At 41.1% G+C, this 13680-nt stretch overlaps 1 protein-coding gene across 1 annotated transcript in view; it reads right to left on the bottom strand.

Annotated features, from left to right (window-relative positions):
- The window catches only part of TMTC4 (transmembrane O-mannosyltransferase targeting cadherins 4), a 58962-nt gene that overhangs the window by 15000 nt on the left and 30282 nt on the right, over positions 1 to 13680 (bottom strand). Inside the window, exons 8-12 of the mRNA XM_066621688.1 lie at positions 10406 to 10567; positions 8860 to 9062; positions 6070 to 6241; positions 5848 to 5979; positions 1931 to 2010 (exon numbers count right to left, since the gene is read on the bottom strand). Of these exons, the coding sequence (XP_066477785.1) occupies positions 1931 to 2010; positions 5848 to 5979; positions 6070 to 6241; positions 8860 to 9062; positions 10406 to 10567 (749 nt within the window). The remainder of the gene's footprint in view (positions 1 to 1930; positions 2011 to 5847; positions 5980 to 6069; positions 6242 to 8859; positions 9063 to 10405; positions 10568 to 13680) is intronic.

The following is a 13680-nucleotide window of genomic DNA, read 5'->3' as shown; positions in this document are numbered from 1 at the left end:
TATGGTTTTGAAGAGGGAGAAACAATTGAATTGAAGAAACAATTTGAATTGGAGAAACAATTAAGATCAGATGAGCAGGTAATATCTAAAATATATAAATTGCTTTTGAAGTTTGAAACAGAAGATGAACAGGTTAAGGAATGCATGATCCAGTGGGCAAAAAATGTGGGCTATGAACTTTCAATGGACAGATGGGAGAAATTATGGATAAAACAGACAAAATTTACTTTGAATGTTAACATTAAGGAAAATATATATAAGATGATTTATCGTTGGTATGTGACACCAAGTAAATTAGCCAAAATGTATGAAACTATGTCCAATAGTTGTTGGAAATGTAAGAAACAAGAGGGAACATTTTACCACATGTGGTGGACGTGTTCAAAAGTTAAAAAATATTGGTCACAAATTCACGCACAGATACAGTTGATCTTAAAAACAAATATACAATTGAAGCCAGAAGTATTTTTATTAGGTATGACAGATGAGTATGTGGAAAGAAAAAAATGAAGTTTTATTTTTGTATATGATAAGCGCTGCCAGAATACTTTATGCTCAAAATTGGAAGACTATGAATATACCTTCGGTGGAGGAATGGTGGATAAGACTTATGGATTATGCGGAGATGGATAAATTAACAATTTTGCTTAGGGAGAATTCAACAGAAAACTTTTTGAAGAATTGGAGTCCAGTTATTGATTTTTTGAATCAGAGAGAGGATGGGGATTTGAGGTATTTTGGATTTGAAGATTGATTTTGAAGTATTAGTGGTATAGATTAATATTTGTTAATGTTTGGACTGTATGTATTTGGATTATAAGTATGGGAATGTTTTGGCTTCGCTCGTGCTGCTTTATTAGAATTTTGTTTATGTATGTATTTGTTTTTCTATTTTATGTTTATTATAGTTAAATAAATAAATAAACAGGGAAAAAAAAGAAATTCTCCTGGGGATGAATGAGGCACAGAAGTTTCCTTCTCTGCATTAGAAAGAGGCACTTTTACTCATTCTCTTTCATCTCCCCAGTCACAAATTCTCAGCACTCCCCTATAATTTTGATAGCTATCAATGCCAGCCTTAGGTTTTTTAAATACGCTAAGTCACCACCCTGTGCTCCAGACTAGTGCTATTGAATTTGTTTTGTTTTTTAGAACAAAAAAGGAGGCTAAAGGTAGAAGTATGGCATCCCTTCTGGAATTGGTTGCCTAAAGCAACAGCTTTCATGATGCTTCATGGTAAAGCTGGCCTGATATCTATGGGGCTTCCTTGTAAAATAGTTTTAAGACAGTGCTTTTAGTGAGATAACATATTTTCTCTGTTAATTAAAAATATATAAGCTAATGCAAATAAATACAGATGCCCAATATTACATTTTTCAGAAAAACTATTTTCAACAAGTCTTTTCATTGGTCATCTTACTTCACATATCCATTCAATGTCTGTTATTTTGCTACATCCCATATACTGCAGATGTAGGCAATATCCCATATTTGACAATATCATTCTAATACCAGAACCACAGTCTGTTGTTTATATCATTTTTTTTACATATCCCAGCAACAAAAATACTGGATGGAAATTCAAACTGTCATCTCGTATTTAGTCCAATTTCAGCAACTGTTATTTTCTCCTGTCCCCAAATCTGGATTTTGAGACAAGATCATCTAAGATGATAGAAGCTGGCTTCTCTTGCATCCCTTCTCCATTATTTCTCACTCTTATTGTGCATTTTCTTAATCTTGTATTGTTTTATATCACCAAAATAGAATTCTAATATTTTACTGTAGATTCAAATTAATTTTGTCAGACTGAATAAAAGAAGATTATAACAGTATATTATAATGTCCTTTCTCTGCTATTTAATACATTAATTATCTAGCATCTTCTTCCAGTTCTTTTTTGTTTTTTTAACAGCAAAGAGGTTCTTACCTTACAGCTTCCCTGTAGTAGTTGATTGCAGCAGTTTGGCTGCCTTTATCAGCCAAGTTTTTTCCAACATTATAATGAACCTGAAAGTTAAGATGAGAACTGTATCAATTATTCCATATACTCATTCCCTGTTCTCAGATTAATATAATACCCTCTACATCTAAAACCCTATAACAGCCCAACCTCCCTCCTCCAGCCAAGGAGGCTTGCACAGCATCCTGCAAGGGGGCGGGTGCAGACTGGGAGGCTTGGGAGAGGTAAGGGAAAATGTTTTTCCCTTACATCTCTGTAAGCCCCTCGACTGGCAATGGGTTTCCTTGGACCTGCACCAGCTCTTTAGCTAGCACAAATCCAAGGATAGAAAGGGAATATGCTGGCTGCGATCAGAGGTGACAGCATCTGGTGCAAGTTGCCCATGCCAGGTGAAACCCCCACCTGCCCCATCATGCCTCAAACTTCCCCATTCTGTCCTCCCCCACCAACTACCTTCACTGGTGGCCGCTCTGTATGCTACCGCTGCTTGTGGGGCAGCTCTGGCCATGCCGCCAATGTTCCAGAAGTGCGCTGCTCTGTGCACTTTCGGAAGACTGTGATAGATGTAAAGTGTGCACTGCCCTGAAATGCTAGTTTTGGCGGAGGGGAAGGGGAATAGGATTGGACCACAGAAAGCATTATACGAAGTAGTTTACTTCTGTTTATAAACTGTTAAATACAGCAAACCACATATGTTTGCATGTGCATTATATATAATATGTTGAGCCACCGAAAGAGAAAGCCTCTACTCTAAGTTCCCAAGATACGTACTAGTTCTGTTCAAGAGATTTGTCCAGAAACGAGAACGTATGTATGTATGTATGTAAAAAGAGTATGTATGATTTGCTGGCCCAGAGTTACTGTACCTGCGCAACAGCACAATAGATGGACTATGCCTGTGCAAAAGCGCAGAAACTTGTAACTTATACGTCCACATGTCATATATCTGTAACTTGAAAACTCACTGTATTTTATTTTGTAATTTGATCCCCAACCACATGTTGAGTCATGCATCTAAGATCAGGCCCAGTTCAATAGGAGTTAATTTGGACTCTCACTGCTACCTCTTCACTATCCTCAACTTACCTAAGTGGAGACACCAGAAAGGCTGCCAATTGGCCCTAGACACTATCATGACACACTCTGTCAGTGTCCACGGTTACTACAAACCATGCAAATAATAGTGGGCAGAACTACAATACAACAGTATATAGGGTGATCAATAAGAAAATAATCAGAAAGCAAAAATCACTCTAAAAAACCGAACTGTCTGTTTCTTGCTGAACACATGGTTATGTTACTGAACTAATGAAACAGAATTCTACATTAGTGTGAAGTCTGGCCAAGCTTGTTTGGGAATGAATTCAACCCTGATTGCAAAAAGAATATGATACACTGTTAATTATATATCAACTGCTTTTAATAATCCATAAAAGCAGGGATTGACCTGATTTCCAGATAATTCAAGATCTGGATCAGTTTATCTGTGAACCTCTTATGCTCAATTCAAGCTATTAGATGTCACAATGAAAGCTTTAGAAGTCCTGGGCACTAGCTCAGTTTTGAAGGCACCTCTTTACAAATCAATATGTTTGTTTGGGAGTTGTTAAGCTGAGAAATAAAGCAACAGAATTTCTCCAGCTGCTACTGCTATCAGCACAACTTAAGAACCTTGACTGCATAGCCTGCATAACAGCTATGGTAGTTGAAATGAAGAATATAGAACTGGACACAAGATTTTAAGTGTTCTTAAAGTTTCTTAGTAACTAATGCTGCAATACTATACATGTTTATCTAGGAGTCAGACCCAAAGAACTCAGTGAGGTTTAGTACTGAGTAGACATGCATAGAATTGCACTGTTAATGGCAGAATCCTATACTTCCTTTGTGCCAGTGGAGCACGCGTGCTGCCAGTGTAGACTGTTGTAAACGTATTGTTAAGCATGTTGTGCCAGTACACCAGTTAGTCACTCTGGTGGGATAGCCTGCATCATCCAACTGGCACCAGCACAAGAAGTAGTGTGCGTCAGACATGGTAAGTTCCATGACAGGAAGCGCATGTGGAGGGGAAGGGCGGGGGATGGCAGAGAGGGGGTGTAACGGGACAGGGGGAGAACAGCAAAGGGGCTGGTGTTGGGTGGATCTGAACTAAGAGGGGGCAAGATGGGTGGCAGCAGTGCACACTGTATCCAATCCCCCTTCCAGGGCCTGATTAACCGACATGGGGCAACATGAACTTGCACCAACAATTTAGGAGGCACAGGTCCAAGTTGCCTTATTGTGGCTGCTGGGGCTTTCCCTGGGGCAATGGGACAAATGTCCCCTTACCTCACGGAGACCTCCAGAATGCAAATTCCCTTGCAAAATGCAGCGGAAGCCACGCTGGCACTGCTGCCTTGGTGCAGGGCAACATGGATATGATTTGGCTGTTTAGTATTCTAAAAACTCTTGGGCATCTGTGGACTTTAAGGAAAATGTCAACAGCTACTAGACATCCAAACATCACTGTGGAAAAAAGTGCTATGCAATGGGGTGGATGGGTGAGTTGGCAAAAGTAACAACAAGCATTAGTGAACAAATGTTTGAATTTATCTCTCAGTTATATAGCTGTACTGAGAAGTTAAATCCAAGAGACAGAGGGACAATAACTACTGCTTGAACATACTTGGGGGGGAATTAACAGAAACAGTTTGCAAATTTTGATTTCCTTTGTTTTTGTCCAAATTTATAGTCCACGATTGTTAGAATAGGGACTTCTTTCTGTAAAGTGCTATGCATACCAATGATGTTATACCATTATTGCTTTTATGAATTATAGAGTCTGAAAGCAGAGCTATACTTTTAGAAACACATCTGTCGCTTTTTATCAGTTAAGTCCAGTTTGTTAATTGGTATGTCTTGTCATAAAGTTGCTCTAGCATGGCACTCTCCTCTAAGCCAGTAATAAAGTGTCTATGGTTTTGCTGGTAAAAAGATTTAGTTTTTGGTGTGCTTCCTGGGGCATTTGGTGGGCCGCTGTGAGATACAGGAAGCTGGAGTAGATGGGCCTATGGCCTGATCCAGTGGGGCTGTTCTTATGTTCTTAGTTGATTGATCCTATGTATACACTTGGTGGTTAACATTAAAATAGCAATATATTTATATCCCCAAAGCAAGCAGGTGAAACTCCTGCAAAACACAGATAGAAAAATACAAAATTTATGGTGAGATGCAATTTATACTGAAAGTCTCAGCGCTAAGATACAAAGAGTTAATCAAGTAATAGTGTTATTGATCTGCTAAGCAATTAGAATAATTAATGGAGGGTGGCAGTCTAAAGCCATAGCCTTGCCATGCTTGGAAAGCAGGAGAAGAAATCTGTTATAGCCTCTTCAGTCAAGCCAATCTAGCAGCCAACTAAAAGGTACCCAGGATTTCAGGAGAAGCAGAAGACAAAGCAGTACAGGGGTGGAGAATTGATAGATTGGGCCTGGGAGGTGGGTGGGTGGATCAAGCCTGGGAGGGGGCTGTTTCAGCAGCAACACATACCCAATCCAAACCCTCATCCCTGGCCTGATCATCCTGCACAGAGAAATGTGAACTTGTGCCAGCGATTGAGCTGGCACAGGTCCAAGTTGCCCCATAGCGGTTGCTGGGGCTCACCTCAGGGCAAAGGGATAAATATCCCTTACCCCAAGGACACCTCCAGCAGATGAAAGTCTTCCATGGGATGCAGTGGAAGCTGCGTCAGTTTAGGATTTATGTAGGATCAGGCTATTAGTCAATCAACCATCTGACAAACAAATTGAGATTAACTCAGGTGTCCAAATGCAACAGATGATGCCAGAAGCAAGAAACTGAACTGCAATATATTATTAGTGTCATAAAAAGAAAAAACAACTTACTTTGGCATTCAGTGGACAAACAGACAAAGCGCTCCTAAAAAGCTGTTCTTCAGATCTCCACTGGTTACTGCGGATTATGCAACGCCAGACATTTATCAACAAGAGTCCCAGAAGAGCAGCAACAAGCAATTTCTTAAAGAAAGGAAACATACGTTAGAGATCACAGTTTTCAAACCTGTGTGTCCTGCATGTCAATGATATGGATCATTTTTTTGTTAGTACCTTTTTCTTAGCTTGTTTGCTCAATAGACTGAATCCATATGTAATCAGCATGCAATAGCCAATACTGGGGAGGTAGGTGACTCTTTCTGCAATAACAAATCCAACTCTAAAGAACAGGTTACTTGCAGGAAGAAAAGGAATGATGAGAAATCCCAATCCCAATGTCAGGATTCTGGAAAGGAAAAAAGGAAAGTTAATCAGGTTTAATATTGCAGTTTTCATGCAGCAGCTTTAGTACATCCAATTAGGTTGGGATTTCTAAGAACTCTTTCAAATAGTTCTTTTAACAAGATGGGAGCTATTACAGCTATTACAACTATAGTTCGACTATACAACAGGTCCAAGATCCAAGATCACATAGTCCAAGATCACATAGAAGAAATCAGTGTGGACATTCTTTTTCATGCCACTTTTGCTTCAGTTATCAGAAAGAGTGTTGGTGGTATGAGACAGAACTGCAGTATGAACGTCTCTATATGACCTTGAGCTTCCAACGTTGCCAAGCGGTGTAGGAACGAGCAATGCTTCAGTCCATTCCCTGAAATCATCTGAAGGAGCTCCTATATGCTCCATCATTTGTGGTAACACCTGGGAGGACCTTCTCTGTTGTGGCACCCAGCTTGTGGAACTCCCTGCTGAGGGATGTCAACATGGTCCCTACCTTGCTCGTTTTTTGCAGACACGTAAAAATGTTGCTGTTCCGCCAGGCATTTCAGATAAATTAGGTGCATCACTTATTTAAGCTGGCTGCTGATTTCTGGATGTGTGTGTTTTTTAAAAAGTTCTGTATTGTTAGTTTGGTTTCACTGTTTTGTTTAATTTTGTGAGCCGATTTGAATCTCCCTGAATGTGGGAGAAAGGCAGTATACAGAAAGACTTAAATAAATAAATAAATACATACATACATACATACAACTCTGTATTGGAGTTACTACAAATAAGGTATTCCAGTACAAAACTCTGTAACGGTCTAACAGAGCTGCACAAAAGCCTGGTCAAAGGCAACCAATCAAAGCTCATATTTTAGAGGTGAAGGAACTTTGAGGGCCCAATCCTAACCAACTTTCCAGTGCTGATGCAGCTGTGCCAATGGGGCATATGCTGCATCCTACAGTGGGGTGGGCAGTCACGGAGACCTCCTCAAGGTAACAGAACATTTGTTCCCTTACCTCGGGGCTGCATTGGCATTGGGAAGTTGGATAGGACTAGGCCCTAAAGCTGAGCGATAAGCAATAGCCAGAAAGGCTGACCATGGTAGAGATTTTTCTTTTTAAACTTGCTACTACAGGTCGGAAAACCTTGCTTATCTACTACAGATCACCCAGAAATCTAATCTTCAGCACTGTCATACATAGATTATGCATCTATGTCAGTTCTTCTACACAAAACAAATACTCCAAATGATCCAAGGGGGCAAAAGGTAAATGCCAAATATACAGTTATCTCAAAACTCTTTTCTGAGATATTATAAGGTTCATATTGGATGTTATACAGGAATATGCGTATGGAAGAAAACATTTTAATGGCTTATCACCAAAATAGGATCATAAGGTTAAAAAATTTTTCTTAATGTTTGCCAACCAAAATCAGATACAAATTTTTTTTTTTAAAAAATCCAAGATAACTTGAATCAAGAATTTCCTGGGCAAATTCCCCACAGTGTGTAATCACATCTGTATTCAAACAAAGAGATGGAGCAGGGTGGTGGCTAAAAGCATATCCATAAAATCCTCAGTTTAAATCTTACATTTTAGGCAAGCCATGCTCTCTTAAAATACAATCCTATATACATGGGAGTAAATTCCATTACTCCATTTTTGCCCAGCCCACAGGTATACACATTTGGTTCTTGTTGCATATATGCAACATTGGGCAGAAATGGCTTAAACAAAATGAGACTTACTTCTTAGTAGACATGGCTAGAATTGTGGTGTCAAGTCTCTGTTTAGCTTGCAATATGGTAATAATGCTACTTACAGGATTGTCAGTATGTTCACTGAAACAATATACTGTACGCAAGCTGGTTTGAACTCTCAAAAAATACTTTTGGATGACATATTTGAAATATTTTTACAGAGAAACAAAATCAACATGAGTGCTGGTGAAAGAAACACCTGATATGAACAATGGACAACTAACAAATTAAAAGGAATAATTGTTTGATTCAAGATTTGTACAATCCAGTCAAGGACCACAGAAATTGACTTGGGATCTCTTAAAATGAGACCTGTCGCTCTCATTATACCATTTCTTCTCTTACAGCAACTTTCATTTCTGTAAAATCACAGGGGTTTTGCCCATTATTTTCTCTGTACCTGTTTACTGATAAAAGGGTAAACACTTTGGTACAGCATTTTATTTTTTAATCAACAGCCAGAGCCAACACATCCTTATTTTTAAAGTTCTTTCTTAAATTCTTTTATTATTTTTACAAAAGAAACATTGTTGAAAGGGGTGAAGGAAAACAACATACATAAATTACACTTTATTCTGACCACAAATTACTTTTTACCCCCTACAGAGTTAAGGATCTCAAAATGCCATTTCTGGAGGAAGATAAAGCAGTCATCCATACTTCTTTTTACAAGTTTGCCTCCCCATAGTCAGTGTAAAAATGATGGAACCAAATTGGGAAAAGAATGTAGCCAGGGCTATAAATATTTATTTGAACTGCACTTGCTAGGGTATATTGATTCCACTGATTTGTTAAAAAAAAATGAACAGCACTAGATTTAAGAAAATAATGCGTACAACCCAGTGAGAAATTTAAAATTCAACAATGCTTTTTACCTTCTCTTCTGGCTGTCTTCTGAGCATAAGGCTTGGCACATCAGAGCAATTAGGCAGAACCAAAGAATTGCTAGTGCAATTATTCTCCAGTCACTGACTGATTTAATAAGGGGCACGCAGCCCATTGACCAATCAAAACACAGCCACCAGGGACACAGCAGCAACCATGCATTCAACGAATAGTAGTAATTATAGTTTATAGCCTGTCAATCAAAGAAGAAACAAACATTTACTTCATACTGAACTTAAGTGGGAGTTAGGAGAGAGTGAAGGGAAATAATATTTTACCTTTCTAGATCTTAAGTATATTTTTAAGCCTTCTTTTTAAAAAAAGACTGTATATTGTGTGAAAATACTTTACATTTGGTTAGACTGCAGAGCTTTTACATTAAACATGATCTTGATGCAGTTATGCCTGTGATGTTTCCTTTTCCCTATTATGCAAAATTTAGTTAACCAAAATGTCTCTTTAGCTGAATTATCTGTACATTCCCATACTGCACAATATTATATTGACCAGCACTAATGGATCAGAATCTGGATCTTCCAGAAGACATGGTACTGAGGCAGTGTCTATTAGCTACAAAAGTCAAAGAATTACAAGCAAGCCATTCCATAGCAACTGTGGGAAGGCCTCAAAGGACCCAATGGACTGAAGCTTCAATACTGAACAGTCATGCCCTGGTATCCACGGATTCGGTATTCACATGGATACCAGGGACACCCCTTAAAAAGATCTTGTTTCACCAATATTTTTTAAACTTTCCCCTATCTTTTTAAAGGTGACCCCAGTATCCACGGTTTCAGGTATCCACAGGGAGTCCGGAACGGAACCCCAGCGGATACCGGAGCGAACCTGTATATAGAAGATCTACTAAAGAGACATCTCATTTCATGAATAAAAAATTCCCTCACAAAAGTGACTGCGGCAACATCAACAAAAGTATCAATCCCTGAGACAAATAAGATATCCCTTATGCAAGGTCAGGCCATTGGTCAGTAGTGGCACCAACGTTATGGAACTCCCTTCCCCTTGACTTGAGAATGGCTCCCTCTCTTGAGACTTTTCGGCGAGGCCTGAAGACCCTGCTGTTTAAACAAGCCTTCTGACTTCATGGCCTTTTTAACATCTTTTAGTTGTTTTTTACAGGCCTGATTCCTCTATGAACTGCTGTTTTATGCTCTTTTTTTATTCTGACTTTTATCTGACTACTGTTTTTATGGTTTCTGTTAATGTGTTTTTAATATGTTGTAAGCCGCCCTGGGTCCCTTTAGGGAGAAGGGCGGGATAGAAATAAAGTTTATTATTATTATTATTATTATTATTATTATTATTATTATTATTGGTCTAGCTTTCTCAGAATTGCCTACTATGGCAACCGATAATTCTTCAAGGTACATGGCAGAAGAATATTCCAGGTTTATTAATCAAGATCCTTTAAATGGAGTTGCTAAACATGGGACCTTGAACTCACTCCACCATTGAGCTGTGCCCCTGCTTCTATTTAATTTCTTTATTTAACTCGCAGAAAGATTTACAACTTACCCTCACAAACAGACTATCTGCAAAGGAAGCTGGGTTGTCAACTTCAGTAAAAGCTGGTGGTCCTGTGCCCATGATTTGCCAGCGGACATACAACATGGTGGCTCCTCCAGATACCAGAAGTGTTATCCTGAACAGGAGTCCTTTTCTAAACACCACTAGGTTCTAGAAGGTAGAGAAGAGGAAATGATTGAGGAAAAGAAAAGACAGACCAGGAAGTCACTACTTTTTTCTCCCAGAAATTTGCTGTTTTAGTATATAGTTGCAGGGCAAATTGGATCTTAAAGACACAGCAAGAGAAAGCAATGTAGTTGGAAAGAGACACTACCAGTCCTGAAAGTTTGCCCCTAACCCAGGGGCTCTTCTGCTTTTGCCACACGTCTGAGTGGTTTGGCAGGTGCAACATTAAGGAAAAGATTTCCATTTGATTCAGGTAAGGAATAATCTCTACTTATCACTACACTGCCCACCAAGCCTCTGTCAATCCTGGATCAAATTTTATATGCAACCCCATTCTAAGGCTTTTCAAACTTGTTGTTTTGTTCCATTTTGCAAGTACCAGTGCAGGTACCAATTTTCCTACCTTTTGGGGGTATCCTAGAACTACCTTTTGGGGTATCACTTTGGGGAGTGCCATCATTACCACCAGACAGTGGTGTAGCTAATGATCGTGTAGCCCGGTGCAAAGCTCAAAATGTTGCCCCGGAAGTGATGTCACAACCAGAAGTAACATGACACCCTGGCTTTTTAAAAAGTGAAAATTGGGAAGAACCCACCTCCTCTCCCCAGCAGCTCACCACCCACTTGCTCTGCTGCCTCCCCCCAGTCAGTGGCATAGCTAAGACATCTATCTGCTACCCAGGGTCAAAGATTTTGTAGCCCCCCCTGCATGATAAAATCAAATTCAATTAAGTAAATAAATAAAAATTATTGGTTCAATGCTGTATCATAACAACATCTCATTGGCACTCAGAACAATCAGTCTTACAGGTCAGTTTCGAGTTAAGCAAATCCACTTCTTGTTCCACAAGACAGTTGTGTTTTCATTTTCTGGTTAATTGGCCATAACGTTTTATAGAATACAGATATTCCAGTGCAGTTCGTTTCATTGCACTCTGCATTAAATTACTGTTCTAATGATATATTTCATGATGGTATTATTAATACATACCAAGATTTTTACAATTTTGGTCACTACTGTCAAGCTCAGCTTGTTGCCCCCCTAAAGCTTGATGCCCGGTCAACTGCTACCCCCTGCACCCCCTTAGCTATGCCTCTGCCACCAGAGATGGCAGCTATAGAGTAGAATGGGCAGTTTGCCCCACAGTTGGGGGTTCGTTTTGTACCTTTCTTTCCCAGACTGAATCTCTTCTGAAGGGTTAAGCAGCTGCACAACCATATCCTGCCCACTGGTGCAACCCACAGCCACCTCCATTTCCAGCAGAGTTGGGTCAGGAGGGGCAGTCCCTTGTGGTCCCCAAGCAATGGTGTCAAGTACTACCTGCTATACTGTGCAGTACCTCTAGTTGACAAGCACAACCCTATACTGCAGTGGTATTCAAACTGGGGCGTCATGACGCCCCAGCCTGAGGGCCCTGGCCCTTTCCCCTTAATGGGCAGGGCAGCTAGGAGGCAGGGAGGAGACAGCAGCACGATCCCCAGGATCGCGCCGCTCAGGGGGCTGCAAGGGCTTGGGTACACTTGCCCAAGCATCCTGCAGCATTCGAGGGGTGCGGGTAGCCCTGTGCGACCTTCAGAAGAGCTCCCCAGGTCAGGGAAAGTGAGAGTGGGGCGATCGCGCCTCGCCTCTGCTAAACCGGAAGCGGAGCACGATCACTCCACTTTCCCTTCTGATGGGGCTGCAGGGACTAGGGTGCACCCTCCAGTCCCTGCAGCAGCCGTCCCTGGGTGCGGGGAGCTGTGCTCGAGTGCCTGCAGGGCTCCGGTTTTGCAGAAGCAGAGCACGATCTCTCACTTTCCCTGACCTGGGAAGCCCTGCAGGCGCTCGCGCACAGCTCCCCACACCCAGGGACAGCTGCTGCAGGGACTGGAGGGTGCACCCCAGTCCCTGTAGCCCCCTGAGTGACACAATCCTGGGGAATCCTGTTGCTGCCTTCCCCCTGCCTCTGCTGCCTCCCCCCCACCCCTGCAAAGACTTACTGTGGGTTTCGAACTCCCTGAGAGTTTGAAAACCCCAGCTATACTGTGTTTATTCTGAATTTCCATGCAACTGCAAAAAAAGTCACTGCAAAAGAAATAAGCGTCTGGAGAATATCAGCCTCCTTTACACAAGGCAAGTTCAAAAGTCCTGTGTGGACAATTTTGGAAGCTACTGTGGAAAGAGAAAGGCAGCCCAATCCTAGGCTGCCCTTGCACTGCTGGAAGTAGCATTCAAGTGGTATAAGGCCCTTTACAGCAGTAGCAAACATGACCTACTGTCAGATCCAACCAGACCAATGACACAACCAGTAAGTGGTGGCGGCAGCCTGACAGCAGAACTGTCACATCCCCTGATGCCAATAAGTCTAAATGGTGGACAAGAGGGAAATGAGAGGTGGTGGAAAGGGGTGGAGAGGGGCAAGAATGAGGAGAATATGGGTTGGAACAAGGGCTGGAAGGTTATGGTATCAGCTGCATTGGTACCATAGATATCCCTTGAGCCACCTTCCTGGGTCCTCTTGGACTTACACCATCGATATCTCTGGGACAGGTCCAAGTACATTCCAGCCCTGGAGGCTTTCTCCCAGGTAAGACAACAAATGTTCCCTTACCCAGAGGAGACCTCCAGGACTGCCCTCCCCTCAAGGACGCAGCACACACTCCAACAGTGTTGCTATGTCAGCAGGAGGAAGAAAGGATAGAATTGGAGAATCAGTAAGATTCCCAGCCTCCCGAACATTTCAGTGTTTGCATAATTGCTTTTTACCATCAATTTTGCATCCAATTCTGCTGTTTGCTTAATTTATCCTGTTCTTGCCAATAGGGGAGATTAGCAGAAGCTTGTCAAATTATGCAAATAGCAGAAATGGACAGTAAATCAGCAAAATTGACAGTAAAAAGAAAATTCTGTGTCAAGGGTATCCTGAATGTCCCAACGAACAAGATGTGTCACAAAACCTCTGCTCCATTACTTTTACTATGCCAGAAAGATGGCCGGAAGATGCCTTCATAGGGGAATCAAGGATGGTGTCTTTTGCATCTTGGTTCAAATTAAGTTCCACAGCTGCAAGCCACATGAGAGCTACATAAAGTTTGTGATGCGTAGGTCATTACAGCAA

Source organism: Tiliqua scincoides, chromosome 3 (assembly GCF_035046505.1).
Source record: "Tiliqua scincoides isolate rTilSci1 chromosome 3, rTilSci1.hap2, whole genome shotgun sequence".
Classification (NCBI taxonomy): Eukaryota; Metazoa; Chordata; class Lepidosauria; order Squamata; family Scincidae; genus Tiliqua; species Tiliqua scincoides.
Note: the sequence above shows the minus strand (reverse complement) of the source record. Positions and strands in the feature narration are given on the sequence as shown.